At 42.7% G+C, this 16,081-nt stretch overlaps 1 protein-coding gene across 2 annotated transcripts; it reads left to right on the forward strand.

Annotated features, from left to right (window-relative positions):
- Positions 1 to 3,629: 3,629 nt before the first annotated feature.
- On the forward strand, positions 3,630 to 14,513 carry si:ch211-112f3.4 (EF-hand and coiled-coil domain-containing protein 1). 2 transcript variants are annotated; one of them, XM_050038150.1, is made up of 9 exons: positions 3,630 to 4,431; positions 6,265 to 6,709; positions 6,803 to 6,937; positions 9,030 to 9,109; positions 10,755 to 10,890; positions 10,973 to 11,114; positions 13,232 to 13,348; positions 13,992 to 14,065; positions 14,166 to 14,513. In XM_050038150.1, the coding sequence occupies exons 1-9, from the start codon at positions 3,840 to 3,842 to the stop codon at positions 14,191 to 14,193; spliced, it is 1,749 nt and encodes a 582-aa protein (XP_049894107.1). In that variant the 5' UTR covers positions 3,630 to 3,839; the 3' UTR covers positions 14,194 to 14,513. The 2 variants fall into 2 exon arrangements, with proteins under 2 accessions (XP_049894107.1, XP_049894106.1); XM_050038149.1 differs by having other exon boundaries at positions 3,631 to 4,431; positions 13,992 to 14,061.
- The last annotated feature ends 1,568 nt before the right edge of the window (positions 14,514 to 16,081 follow it).

Here is a 16,081-nt window from a genome sequence, read left to right on the forward strand (position 1 = left end):
ACACAATGCATGTAGCAAGCATAAATTGACACACTGTCCCATAATGTCAACAACAGATAGGAGATACCTAGCGCGTCATGTTCAGACATGAAAGTCTACTTACAAAGCAGCAATATTTGATGCGTTGGGATGAGAACACATCGGATAATCACATAGATGTGTTTACGGCTTGTTTGTGCTGCTCATAAGTGGCCGAAAGGTCACTTGTTGTAGGTTTAAGTCTGTTTATCTTACAATTTAAAGGAAAATAAAGTATGCTGTGAAGTTAGTTTTAGTCTACTTTAATTTGAACATTATGCTGTATTTAATGAAAAGTTTTTTCAGAGATTATATACAGCAACAGAACATAACACACAATGAGACAAAGGAGACAGATACTTTGTACACAGTCAGGAACATCTGTGTTCTTGCACAGCCACATATGATACTATAATGTGCAACTGTCCTTGACCTGTGGCCTGGTGCTGAAACACACTGGCTGTGACAGGAAATGGTCACAGATCAATAAAAAGTAAGAGGACGACTAAAAGCTGACAAATAGGTTAACCTGTGTGACCCCATGTTTAGAGACCTTCACATCCCTGCAGGGGTTAAACCAGGTTTAGCCCTCAGTGAACTGACACAGAATATCTGTCAATGTCACCACTTCAAAGAGGTGGTACTTGTGTGTGGCAGTGTTTGTCTTTTTGTTGACCCTTAGAGGAACATATGGCAGCCAACACAAAGCCTTAACCCAGCTCCTATCAACACTGATACTGCCTTGCTCCTCCTCTCAAAGGTGAACAACAGGACATTCAGGCATGCCTGCATGAGCACGCACACACACACATACACACACTGGCTGCAGACCCCCACCCCTCTTATTTACAGCCCCCTCTTATAGCTTCTCCATCCTTTCATTTTCAGATCAGGTCCTTTCACCCAGAGCAGGCAGCAGCTGGAGGACTGACTCTCAGAGGGAGGCAGCGTGACAGCAGGGCTGACGGGACGACTGTTGAGCTGCACATTAACTTCTAGTTACCCCACACAAACACACACATGTGTATACACACACACATAGCATAAAGAAAGCATTTACCCTCCCCAAAACACCTATTATGTGATTTACACTGAACAAAAATATAAACGCAACACTTTTGTTTTTGCTCCCATTTTTCATGAGCTGAACTCAAAGATCTAAAACATTTTCTATATACACAAAAGACCATTTACATCAAATATTGTTCACAAATCTGTCTAAATCTGTGTTAGTGAGCACTTCTCCTTTGCCGAGATAATCCATCCCACCTCACAGGTGTGGCATATCAAGATGCTGATTAGACAGGATGAATATTGCACAGGTGTGCCTTAGGCTGGCTCCTACTCCTACTCCTACTTTTTTGTTGCAGGATAGTTTTACAGCTGATATACATTCACATGAAAATAAAGGCTAGTATGTAAGAACACCATAAAGAAAAAAAACCTCCAAAACTGCTGATGATTTCTACAAAAAAAATAGTAAATGTGTGCTAGGAGGGCTGTACAGCAGTTTCTATTTCCATACATTGATGTGTTAAATAAAAGCAATATGTGTGTGTCTCTTTTGCTACCTTGACCTTGACTGCTATCACAGATTTTCTCCTGGCAGCCTGGAAGGAAAAACATAGTTTCCAAGATCTGAACTAAGCCCTGCCTGCCCCCACATGTCCGTGACACAGGCCACAGGCGATAAGTGCCTTTTTATATCTTCAGGACAATTTGTGTGTTTAAGACAATACATCACCTTTCCTACTGTATACCTTTCCAAAGGTAAAAGCCCCAGATGAGTCACTGGGAGTGCTGCAACTCAACCATATTCAGATTAGTGCGAGAAACCAAATCAAAGACTAAACAAGATCTCAGGTTTCCCTCTGTGAGCTCATATGACTTCAGATGACTCATCTGCTAGCCAGTACATTTGAGTGTGGTATGCAAAGGTGGAAAAGTATGGTCTGCAACTCTTTAGTAGTGTTCATGATTTATCTTAAATTATTCTGTATATTTCTCCATGTTTGTCAAGACAGGTGAGTTTTTTTTTTCTTTAGAGGTCTGCACAAATCATGGACATTAAACTGCACTTTTTCATATCGTCTGGTCTATAAAATGTTGGCAGGTACAAAAAGAGTTTGCATGCCCAAATCTATCAGAATGCCTTTTTAAATCTGTTTTTTTTAGCTTCCATGTTCATTACGGGAGTAAAATGAGTATGCAAATCTTTTTTTGTACTTTATACTTAGTTAACATTAATCTCAGCTGTCTTCCTGCATTTGGTTTTATATGGTTGGTTGGTCTGTATATAAATTGTCAGAAAACAATTAAAAAAACACTACCTCAAAGCTAAAGGGGCCGTCTTCAATGATTCTGTCTGAGTAACAATCCCAAACCCAAAGATATAGATGAATGATTTGAGTGTTTAAAGGTCCAGTGTAGGATTTAGGGGGATATATTGGCAGAAATAGAATATAATATTACACGTATGTCTTCTTTATGGTGTATAATCATCTGAAATAAAGAATCGTTCTGTGGTTATTACCTCAGAATGAGTCATGTATATCTACACAGGGAGCAGGTCCTCGTCTGTGGAGGTCACCATGTTGCACCACTATGTTACTACATTAGCCCAGAATGGACAAACCAAACACGGACTCTACATAGAGCATTTTCTCATCAGCCACTGTAGTTAGCGGCCTCTCTGCGATGAGTAGCATCGGAAACACACAGATTTTTTCCGTGAAACTGCTTCATCCTTTGTTTTGGAGACCTCTGTGGATAATTTGGCCCGTGGGCAAAGTCTCCTTAACAACAAACACTGAAGGAATCATAACCAGGAGAACACGCTGGACCTTTCATTAATTCATTTTCTTCCAATTGACAGATTGTTTTGGCACTGATTCTGTCTGTGTGTAATGCTTCAGTAATGTGCCAGCAGTGCAGTGGAGTGTAATTTGTGTGGTCTAGTCATGCCTAGGTGAGTGTAATCAAGACGCCCTCTTTGTTAGGTGTGTGACAAGTGGTGGTCAGGGTGAGGAAAGGTATTTCCGCTGACAGTTCAGATCACTCTTAATTCCAAGTAAAGATCTGTACCCGATGTTTACGAGAACAGAAGGTGTAGGGTATCAGGAGTCATTTGACTTTCTTTTTGTTGTTGCTGCCACACTGGCAGTGAGTCAGATCCACTGAAGATTCATTTTGGTAAAAGGTGCAAACTAAAACCCAGCATGACTCACTCTGGATTGTTGTGGTTTGGTTTGGATGACAGGTGCCACAAAATGCCCTAAGTCCCTGCAAATTATGTCATTACCTCAAAACCCCACTTGTATGACATAAATCCGATCATTTGTCAGCTAAATTCACCAAAGAAGTTTTGCTTAGTGCTTCCTGTGGAGGAACATTGTGAGACTGATACAGCCTGCAAACTGTTTTGGCAATACATGATATGTGATCCACTTTTGTAATAGAGATCAAACAACCATAGCACTGAAATTGACCTCACTTTCTTGCATTCTTAACTGTGCACTGAGCAGTGTAAGCACCTTGCGGGTACAGTCACACACACGCGCGCGGTGTCAGAGTGTGCACACAAAAGGGTGGAGTCGATACAGTGAGACTTTTTCTCACCCGAGGGGATCAGATTTTGACTTGACGCGCCGGGAAGGAATCCAGAGTGAGGTTTACTTGGAATTACGTAGCCTGAAACCGCACCGGGAATGGGAGTGCGTTTTAGCGTCATTCTGTTCTGAAATAATATCCGATGCTAATTCCTGTGATCTGATTTTAATTTGGTAAGATCTTGTGAAGAAAAACTCACTTCATGTGCAGTCATGAAGCGCACCGCATCGGCTCTGCCGCGCGTCCAGCCCTCGCGTAAAAGCGAGTGGCTGCGGAGCGCCCTGTCCCACCACCACTGCCCCGACCCCGGCGTGGAAAACGAAATCGTCGTCCTGGCTACTGGAATAGACCAGTACCTGCAGGAGGTCTTTCACCACCTGGCCTACCCCAACCGGGACGATACGGTGACGGCGGAGGATTTCACCGCGCTATGCGCCGTGCTGGGACTCACCGGAGCGGAGAAAGGAAAGAGGACAATGAAAGGAGGAATCGAAGATGGAGAAAGGGATGAGGAAAATGACGAGTTTAAGGATGTGTGTTCTGTGCTGCCCAGACAGCTGTCCTTTAAAGACTTCCACTCGCGGCTTTGTGGATATTTCCGTGTGCGCAGTGCGCGTAAAGGCACCGGGGAGTGTGCCTGGCGCCTGCCCGTTACTGAGGACACGGAGCTGGTGGAGCGACAGGTACGGCTCCGGTGGCCGCGTGTCAGACGGAGAAAATGTGTGAGTTTTGATCTGACCAGGGATCAGACTGCATCCGTCAACAGACTGAGTAAAGGTCGAACCGCAGAGGATCGCGAGTCGGGTAGGTGCTGTGTCTGGTACATGTGTTATTGCACTGAAAAGCCCTCTGTGACCACTGAGGGGGTTAATTGTTGCATGAAGCTTATTACAGTTTATGTATAGGACTTTGTTTTAACTGTACACACAGAACCACACTGTCTAATCTGCTCATATGCACAGAGCAGTAATGATAGTCTTGAGAGAGAGTGTGTGGTAAGAGAGGAAGTAGGCAATTAAGCACCAATTACTTGAACTTATTTGATCTTAACACCCAACACACTGTGCTTTGACACCTGATTTGTACTTCATCTTTTCCATCTCCTGTACACTCACCACCTGCTCTGTCACTCTGTTGTTCTCCTACACAGTGCTGGAGGCACTCACACCCTTTACAGAAGCAACTGCTCCAATGCAACACTGTAAAAGAGTCCTCTGTGACTGATATGTTATAACATCAGATTGCTGATACTGGTGCATTAATGTCCGTTCAGCAAGCATTATACTGTTGTATGATCGAGGTGGAGCTGGTTTTAAGCTCTTTGGATTAGGTAGTTAAGTGGTTTCCAACCTAGGGGTCGAGCCCTCTGCTAGGCGTCACAAGATTAAACTGTGGGGTCCTGTGATGATTAATGATAGTTTGCGGTGGCGCCACCAAGGGGTGGTCGCTGGGGCCACAGCCACCCTGATACAATCCCTGTGGACCATGTCAGACTACAGCAAAGTATCATCACATCCAATCACAAACTCTCACACAACTCTTGCAGTATAATCTAAGTCTAATTTTTCCAGTCGTATGCTCAGTGCTTCCCAAACATAAGCTCAAAGAAAAGAAGAAAGCAATTGTAGTGTTGGAGTCTGACTTTGAACCAAAGTATATCAATATGTGATTCCTCTACTCATAGTTTTCAACAAGCCTGTGTACTTTAACAGCCTATATTTGAATTCCTGAAATTCAGTTATTGGCTTTTGTTTTGGTATGCCACCCCATCTGGCTACCCCATTGAAAATGTCTGGGGGTGCCACTGCCTATTTGTTGCTTTAACAATTTTTAAAATATTTTTTTAAAAAGGAAATCACTCTTTGGAACTGCTGCCTACTCAGATATTTGAAACATGACAAAGGGACACAACTGTTTTTTTGTTTGTTTTAATATAAGCGAAGCCAAAAAGGTGGGGAGCCACTGATTTAATCTTCAACAGAGTGTGGTATTTTATAAGCTTATCATATGTTTTTTTAAATGTAGTTTGTCTTGTTTCCTAGCTAATAACTTAAACGGTCACATAGTGGAGTAAAGACTGCAATATTTCCCTCTGAAATGTGGAGTAGATGTAGAAAGGAGCTTTAAATGGAACTATCTAAACAAAGTATAAGTACCTCAAAATTGTGCTTAAGTACTTATAAGAAAATAGCACACAGTGTAAACGCTGAAGTAAAGGACAAGTACTGTACCTTGAGTTTGTAGTCATACATGACTTGAGTTTCAGCAAAAAAACAAAGTGTAGGACTTCCCCAGACTAACAGTTTTCCTCGTCCACCAATAGTCGTCATTTAGGGTCATTAGTTGACTGGTCGCACACATGTTTACGGTATTAATTTAATTATTAAATTATATATTTTTGGCGGGGTCACACAATGGTTTGAATTCAAAGTCTGAGAAAGCATAGTATAAGTATCATTGTTAACACTGTGCTACATTACAGAGGAATACAAATGAATATAGGCCTTTATTTTATCTACAAGTGCCCATCACACACTGAGCGAGATGCCTGTTAGTTACGCAATAGCAAGAACATCAACTTCAGAGGACAGAGAAGTTATCTGCACTGCAACTTAAAACTGTTCTGTGTCCCTATAGTTGATGAAGTAGCTGCTCTGAGGGAGCTGGTGGAGGACCTCCGCTCGGCGCTGCAGGGGAGCGATGCTCGTTGCCTGGCCCTGGAAGTGGCACTCCGACGGGAGAGGAGCCGTACCCTCCCTTCTTCATCCAACTTCAAGTCCACAGTTTCATCTCCCACATCTTCCATCACCCTCGTACAGGGGAAACTGGTACCAACACAGAGGATTAAAGGACAAAGCAGTGGTGCCGGAGGAGATGCTGCGAGGAGGGTGGGGAGGAGACGGGACATCAGGGACCCCCTTGTCAGGGAGCTGAAGTTGATCCGCTCCTCACGTGATGGGCAACTGGAGGAGGCCATGAAATTCAATGAGCGTCTGGAGGAGGAGCTGCGATGGGTGTACCAGGAGGTGCGCAAGCTTCATGGGGTGGAGTCTGCACTGAGGAAGGAGAACGCTCAGATCAGGTTGGAGTTCTGTAGTTAACTTGATGATGTTTGAATGACGACATGGATAGATGTTACAGGAATGGTTTAATGATCTTGGATGATCTCCATCAGGAGGCGGGCGGAGGAGGCCAGGGAGGCTCTGAGTTTGGGGCTTCAGAGGGTCCGGATGATCCAGGAGCAGGCTCAGTCTGTGCCGCAGCTTCAGTCCAGGATCACCCAACTGGAGACTGAACTACACCAGTACAGGTACAAACACTGTGTGAACAGACATGTTTGTACATCCATTACACATCATTTGCCTCCGCGCTCTACTCATTTGAAATTCAATGCACCAGTGCCGGCAGCTCAAGTTACACACGTGCCACACAATCTGAATTGGAGTGTTGGGTAAAAGTGTGTAAAGGTTTACTTTCAACAAACACTACTGTATTCATGTTTAACAAAAACTCTTTCTAACCCTCCACAGTGACCAGACTGTACACACAGTCAGATAATGCACATGCGCAATGCATAAGAGATAGTTTGAACCTGCTCTGATGGCTGTCAAAGACACGTCTGCCATATTTTTATGCCTCTGTGCCGGCGATAACTGTAGCCTAAGGCTGTTTTTGGGTTTTCCATTTGTTTGTCCCATTCTAATGAATGCAAGATCTCAAGAACACCTTGAAGAAATTTCTTCAAATTTGGCACAAACGTCCCCTTGAACTCAACAATGAAATTATAAGATTTTGATGGTCATAGGTCAAAGATCAAGGTCATTGTGACCATGTCTGTCTCACTCTTTTGAGCGCAATATCTCAAGAACACCGTGGGGGAATTTCTTCATATTTTGCGCAAATGTTCACTTGGACTCACCAATGAACTGATTAGAATTTGGTGGTCAAAGCTCAAGGTCACTGTGACCTTGAGCTTGTCTCATTCTTGTGAAGGTGATATCTCAAGAACACCTTAAGCGAATTTCTTCAAACTGGAGAATAAACTGAATAAACTCACACAAATGTCTAGTGGGATGATGAAGTGATAACATTTTATATCTAAAAGGTCAAAGGTCAACATTGTGATATCATAATGCTCTGCATAAAAAGTTTTTTTGGCCATTATTCAGTGTCATATCTCAGGAACAGAAGGCGAGACAGTTGGTTCAATACTGAAGTGGTGATACTAATCTCTGGTGTCCACCTTGAAACTGTGCTCATTGTAAAGATCATTTGTGTGTCTGGGCAAGATTTGTGTGAGCATTCACATTTTAACAGACATAGATGTAGACTGTAAGAGAAACTTGACTGTTGTGCAGAACCAAATGATTGTGAAAGGAGTCATTTGTAAAGATGAACCCTCAGAGAATTAACACCTTTGCAGTTCCTATCATCTCTACAGCATGTTATAGGTGTCTTTCAGCTCATTGCTTTGGTTTTACTGCTGTGAGTTGCTCACACTGCTCTCACTTGACTGCTGAAACCACATGTTTACTTCCCATACATTTTATAATATATTTTTGCACAAAAGCAGGACTGTGGATTTCGTCCCCCGACATTTCCATTGACAATGCAACTGGAAGTATGTCAGAAAGACAGGGATCTTTTAATGCCTGGTGTGAACAGGAACAAGGGAAAACAGTTTAAATGTTCATATGGATACCTGACTAGTGTTGTGATACAGACTTGTATGGAAAATAGTGAACCTATCCTTAAACGCCAGTTTTGACTGATTTGACCTTTAGGTCAAAACCCAGTGAAGATGGACACCTGCAAGTGCCCAACTACATCTAGACGAGACACTTCAACAGCACACAGTGTGTTTTAAGGTCAAAATTTGGGGCCTTTCCATCACAGGGTGGTCTCACTTAAAGCTGGGGTTGGACACAATATCAGCCTGACAATGGCCTAATCCTACAGTATCAGTATGTATGGTATGACAGCAGTGTATAATGTGGAAGACAAGTGATTCTATGTTTAGGAAGCTTCAGGCCCCCACGAGGCACTCAATGGAAAGAATGGAAGGTCAGGATTGTTTTGCCCTCACTTGGTTTGATGATGGATGTCTTTGACATGCTCTGTTACACTTCAGGCACCATGCTTGTTGACTTACCTGATCCCAGAAGTCTTTATCTGGCCTCTCCTGCCTGATCACCCTTTCACACAATGCAAATCATGAAACATGGCAAGATACAAGGGGTTCCACATGTAGTCTGTGCTAGCAGAGTGGAAAGAAGAAACCCTAACCCCCTAACCCCTAACCCTGACTCACATATAAACGCACAACTGAGGGAGCATCTATCCACAGTATCAGCTGATTTGCAATTCATTTCTGGCATGTTCTCTACCTTTACCACCTTCAGATCCCACTGCACCTGCATCCCTGACCCTGCCCTTCAACAAATATACCCACTCAGTGCAGAAGACGGCAGTAGCAAGACAGGTGAGTGACTGGAAAACCAATTGATCACTAAGCTATCTGGGATCACAGGTATGTTCGGACTGCACTCTTTGTTTTCCATCCAATGGTGACCAACATTTTTCAACATTTATTTGTCAGGAGTTGTTGATATACAATCCAGAGAAGCTGTTGGGATTGTACGGTTTTGCAAACCACGGATATGTTACATTTGCAGATTATTATGGAGTGGATACATTAAAACTTAATGTTTCAACAACGCTGAAAATTGCTTTTCATTCCACTATCCCAGCGTTTGGTAGCTAAAAAGCCACTGGAAACACAGCAATGACTAAAAAACAACCAGGTTTGTTGTTTGTTGGTCTGGGACAGTGGTCTGCAGTGGGCTGCAGCTTGCCAGGTGTCTCATCTAAGTGTCATGCCATCGACCATCCCCACTATCTCCTGATAGCAAATGTTAGCTCATATATTGCATCGCTTTAGAAACACTGATATGATATGTATGAAATGTGCAAAAGGAATGTACTCTTGGTTTGCAGAAATGTACAATGCCAACATTTTATTTCAGTGACTAGTCTGTCTCTGCAATATACCTTTTATCACAGCGACATGTTTACTGGTAAAAGCAGGAGAAGCACAGGTGGAACAAATTCTGTAATTAATGGCTCATTATCATCAAGTGTTGCAGTAAGGCAGTGAGCCAGCATGAACAGTACCAGGACCCAGGAATAGACACACCCAAACAGAATGCAGTTGTTGTTAATATTATCAGTTACACCTGTGGTTTTCCTGCTGCGACATGCCAAATGTCTGCTGTGAAAAGGTCTACAGGGCACACAGAACATTATTTATTAACCAGTGATTTGCAAAAGGAAAATTAATGATCACACCATGAAAAAAACAAAACAAACAAAAAACCACACCGGTGCAAATGTGTGGAGCCTTAACCACTGAGGTGTCAGTCAGTACGTTTACATGCACAGCTTAATCGAGCTATGCTCAAAATTCGATTTTGGCGTCTAATCGGACTTCTGTCCTTGTCCCAGTTTACATGCAACTGAGAAAATCGAATTACTGACGGGAACGTATCCTCCTCCTCAACACTAGGTGGCGATATGCGTCGTTTCAGCGGGTTAATATGGCCCCCTTTCCAGTTGACCTATTACGTCACTTAATAATAAACAACTGGAGTCAGGCGGCAGACCAGCATTTTCGAACAACAGCAAGATGGATAATTGTACAGCTTTGTTCATCTCGTACGTAATGTACGCATTACTGATTGTGCAGATAAGGTGCACGCTATCCCTTGTGGTCATGGTGATTTCGAGTGGCAGACAAGAACGCCGTATGCTGTTGGAGGGCTACAACAATAGCTTGTCTTCTCTGTTCCGGGGTCATACGCCAGCGCGGGGGGTGTGGAGCATGTGCACATGTATTGTCTAGTTTAACTCCGATTAAGGCGTATACGTGCCAGAGAAAATCGAATTCCAATCGCATTATCTGGGTGTCTTAATCGGAGTTGGAGAACTCCGATATTAGTCTGAGTAACGCGTTTACATGCACTTCAGTTGTCCAGTTATAGTCGGATTAAGGCAATAATTCGTTTTTTTCAAGTGTCATGTAAACGTACTGAATGAGCCAGTAAAGTAACTGCTTATACTGCCTGCAGAGGCAGAGTGTCTGCAGAGAGCAGTCGAGGGGAGAGCTGCCTCTGATGAAGAGGAGGAGGACAGAGGAATCAGGGAGGAAGGACAGTGCTGCCTGTTGGAGGTGAAGAAGCACCGACTGCACGGCTGTGGCAAAGGGTGAGCAAACATCTATCACAGCACCACTGTGGACACGTTTTTCCATTCCAAATGTAAGACATCACTTCTCTTTTTCTTGCAGATGTCAGAACCATGTGGTCCATCACCTTGTCCCTCAGAGTCACCTGCACGATAAAAACCTCATCAACACTTTTAAGGACAGCAGGGGGAGCTGCAGCTGGCAGGGACAAAACCAAGAGCAGCCAGACGGAAGCAGAGAAAAGGTGGGAGAGAGAAACTTGGTTAAGATGACTAACAGATCAAAGTGCAGACTATGTTGCAAACAGCTTTAAAGATCTGGAGCCTTAATGTTGGATTAGCTAATGAAAAAACCTCTGTCTGGGTAGTGGCCAAACAACCAAACAAGTAAGCTTAATACAGTATTGTAGGATAAACTGAACAGGGCTTGTCAGATTATGTATTGCCAGTAATTTGGCTGATTCATTTAGCAGGATAACTTTGATTTAGGCTTTTAAAAATGTCTTGAGAGTTCAAAGAGAAGGAAGATACAGTCACATGCTCTTGTTTAAATAACTTGAGTCTCTTTGGCTTCAACCTTTGAGGTGTAATTCACCCATCATCATGTTTCTTCATCCACAGCATAGACTGTATAAACAATGGATGTAGCCACATAACATCACCCATTGGTTTGTGGACTCCCATTTTAAAGCCTCAATTTTGTAATTTCTTTGTCCGTCGCCATCTTGTATTTTTGGAAGACGTGACCATATTTGGACGAGAGGCTGAAGCTGACCCTAAGAGTGTGTCTGAAATCGCATACTTCCATTAGTACACTTCAATGTAGTACTTCTTGCATGGTGCATTCATTTCAGCAGTGTTGTAAACCAAACTTACGCCACAATGTCAGTGCTGTTTAAAATGTGCTGCCGTAGCTAGGAGCAAGTTAGCTAGCTAGTGAATGCTAACGTTAGCCAGCAAGCTAATGTCAGCACTCACATTATTGTTTGCGGTACTAAATAATTACAGACCCAACAAACATAACAGGCAGCTTCTATTTGACCACATTATTAGAAGTAAGTGCAACAAAACATGTATAACTTACATCTGTATGATGTGGTGGTGTTCACTACAATTAGCTTTTATGAACTGAAAACACACTGATATAGCTTTAACTATGGCAATGCAATGCAAAAATTCACCCCCACACAGTTTCATGATCGGGAAAATCAGCTATAGAGACCAGAACCAGATTTTGTACCAGGCTGTGAACATGTTTATTTCTACTGTAAAGTTGGGCATTTTAACATGGTCACTTTGGGGATTTATTTACTCTTGGAGTCAGCCTCAAGTGGCCATTTAAGGAACTGCAGTTTCTGGCTAGCCTGAGTGTCAGACTGAAGCTCCCAGAACCTTCAGTCTGACATCGCCTCCACTGAAGGCGACCCAGAACCTTCAGTCTGACATCGCCTCCACTGAAGGCGATTTACAAGTGGGAGGGAATTTGATTTTTCCCTAACCAATCAGTAGAGATCAATGACTCACCCAGAATCTGACGTCATTAGTATCTATGCCTCGGGGGTGCCGAAAACAAGCGAGTATTGCCCGTTTAAAATGTCTCCGTTGTCGTGCACGCCCAGCTGCATCGCCGTTAAATCCAGTTTAGCAGCTTCCTTAATTTGGTCCTCCATTAACGCGAGTAGTGGCGAAATACCTCGATAGCATCGTTAATGTGGTCTGTAGGATCTGTAGCGGTCGCCATTGTTGCTATCCTCACCAGTTACCCACCGACGCACAGCTTGACATCAGTGTGGCGCTGATTGGCTAATCGCTAGACCCGCCCCCACCCCCGGCGTTCATTGGTCCTTCCATCGTTTGGACGAGATAAATCGCAAATTCATTGCAGTATGCCAGACCAGTAATGCAAGCCTACTCAGTTGAGTGGGCGGGGTCTACGGTCTGGAACCAGGCTAGTTTCTGGCACCTCTGTGTTGGCTTCACTTTTCAGGAGGTTCCTGCTTAATCCAGAGCAGTTCAGAAATGGAGAAATGTTTGTTGAACTGCAAATTGTTACTGATTCTATCACCGATATTTTTCTTCTTTTTTCAACAGAGGACATATTGGAGTCGTACTTCCATTCCTTTGTGTTTGTTAAGTAGCTCCTTCTGTCTGAATGAAAACACTTAATCCTCAGAGCAAACATAACCAGGTCTCTCTCTCTGTGTATATGTGCTCAATGCCCCAGAATCTCCTCAAACTAAAGTCCTGAAACTTCTAAAGGACATTTTAGGAACTGGTTAATATTGACTCACCTGACGACTAATACTGTAGACATAGTTTAGGGGAATGTTTGCATTTATTTCTTTCTCCTTATGTTTGCTAGAGGCCTGAGGAAGAGGAGGACAAGACAAGGCTGGAGGAGAAAGAGAAGACTCGTCTGTCTTTGTTGGAGGAGAAACTCACAGATGGCCTTACACTGCTGCTGCAGCTACGCAACAAGGTTCACATAACACACACCATTCAGCTCAGGCATACAACACACACACGCCTCTTCACTGCCATCTAGTGTTTATTCCACCCTAGTACATGGAGATGATGAGCTGCTATGATAGATTCCTTCAGTATCTATATTTATATTTTATGTTTCTTTAATGCTGCTTTATTTTGCAAGGGCACATTGTACAAAGAAATAACATTTTAAACTTTTTCAAAAGACTGTTTTTTATTTCAAAATGGCTTTTTTGCCCCAATGACACTTTATTTCATGTCAAGTTATATTTCATAATGTCACTTCTTGTCACTGCCCTTTATGAAATAAAAGTGAAATAAAAGTGTTATTGGGTTTGAAATAAAAGACTTTTTTTTGTATATATTTTACACAATTTATTCATGTTGTTATTTGGTTTTTAAATACTAAACTCTTTGGGCTCTTTAATGATATAAATACGGCATTAGACTTGACAATTTAAGGTGCTACTGTATGTGTCTATGTTGATATGAAGCTGAATATGCCTGATATGGAGTTTTGACAGGTTTTGCTGTTTGGTATGTTTTTCATATTGTTGTATGTTTGATTCTATGAATAAAATTAAAAACACAAATATAAAGTAAAGTAAGTAAGACACCTCTCACTGTATTTGTAGAACGTGTCCCGCAGGGAGCTGGGGAAGATTGTGATGGATACTCTGGATGTGTGCAGTAGAAGTGGAAATGGTAGGTGTGTTCTACATCTCCCAGTTGAGGTATCCACAGTTAGTTCATTCATGGTGTTGCTTGTGACTTGTCACTGAAATTGTCTTTTGTCCTTCCCTATCCAGGTCCATCTCAGGTCTTGCAGGTAGCTGACGCCCTCTGTGTCCAGCTGTCCTCCAGGAATCTCCATGGAAACGGAGAGGATGATGAAGGCGGAGAGAGCAGAGAGAAACCTCTGGTTTCATCTTCAGGGTGTCAAACCAGCAGCGTCAACCCTCTGCTCATCTCCTGTTAAATAAGCTACTGTTGTGGTACTTACCTTTCCCTCTCTTTATCTTTGGCTTGTTTGCACCCGCGTAACTTTCATATTTTGTACCCCATATTTTCTGTGTATTTAAAATTTGATTTTATTTACTCTTTGTATTGTCTTTTTTTATCTATTTAATACAAATGATTAAATATTTTTATCCAAACCCTTTGTTCTCAGTGTGAGAGTTAATGCGGAGAGCTTTGGCATTGTGAAACATAATCTTGTGTTCAGCATCATTGTTGGAGGTCAAAGTTTTTCACTACAGGTCCCAAATAAATCAAACAGTTTGGTCACTTACTGTTGGATCTGGAAGCAATCACATAGCAATTCATATACTTCTAAGTGGATCAGGTTTTACATGATAAATAAGTCCATCCATCCATTTTCATCCGCTTATCCGGGGCCGGGTTGCGGGGGCAGCAGGCCGAGAAAAGCACCCACCCTGATATCCTTGTCCCCAGCAACGCTTTCTAGCTCTTCTTGAGGGACCCCAAGGTGCTTCCAGGCCAGATGAGATAGATAATCCCTCCAGTGTGTTCTGGGTCTGCCCCGGGGCCTCCTAGGGGAGGTGCCTGAAACACCTCTAACAGGAGGCGCCCAGGAAGCATCCTGATCAATTGCCCTGAACCACCTCAACTGAACCCTTTCGACGTGAAGGAGCAGCAGCTCTATGTGCTCCCTCTGGATGTCTGAGCTCCTCACCCTATCTCTAAAGCTGAGCCCAGCCACCCCACGGAGGAAACTCATTTCGGCCGCTTGTATCCGCAATCTCAATCTTTCGGTCACTACACAGAGTTCATGAGAGCTGGGACGTAGATGGACCGGTAAATCGAAATCTGCGCCTTCCAGCTCAGCTCCCTCTTCACTGAAAAATAAGTGCAGACGTGATCTAATAATGTCTAAACTGTATTGCAACACTTAAGCACATTGTTAAACACCCAAAATTGCAAAAAATATTACCTAAATAAATAAAAATCAGTTTTTGCAGATACACAATCCTATGTAACCTATAGAAGCCCTGGGAAACAGGGTGATTTTTTTTTTTTTTTTTTTTTTTGCAGTGAGTGTTGGCCAAAAAGTTTATCTCCTATGTACGAGATATTCTCTCCTACGAATGGGGTTGTGTCTTCAAAGGAGATAACATCCTGTATCTATCTTTGTAGGAGATGAAATCCGATACATAGTGATAAGACTTGTATAGGAGGTCTTATCACTATGGGAGGAGGAGATAGGAGGAGATAAACTTAGGTTTTGGCCAACATTGCTTGTAATTTTTTTTTTCTTCAACTTGCCCTCAGGGTGTTTGAACCACCAAGATAGCAATGCGAATGCAGTTTATCTCTCAAGGGAAATATGTGACATGATTTGTATTTTGTGGCGGAGCTACTAAGAGATAGTAAACAAAACCAATGACCACAGAAGATCATATGGGTACAAGAACTTTCCATTCAAGGATCACTCAAGTATTAAAAGTTTTAATGGGCAGATGTGTGTGTGGACGTGTCTCTGTGGAGTGGAGTTAGCTTCACTTTGAGAGCAGTTTAAGATTTAACTTATGATGTAGACAAATAGCCGTGTTCCCATAAAATGCTTGCTTATTGTTGCCACATGTTTGATATTCTTTACTATAAATTCACAGGTACACATCAGCCTGTGGAATGTTTTGTAGGACAGCCTATAATCATTGATATTTATCTTATGGCCTGCGGGCCACAATGTGGCCCATGATAG

This window comes from Epinephelus moara, chromosome 24 (genome assembly GCF_006386435.1).
Source record: "Epinephelus moara isolate mb chromosome 24, YSFRI_EMoa_1.0, whole genome shotgun sequence".
In the NCBI taxonomy this organism is placed as follows: Eukaryota; Metazoa; Chordata; class Actinopteri; order Perciformes; family Serranidae; genus Epinephelus; species Epinephelus moara.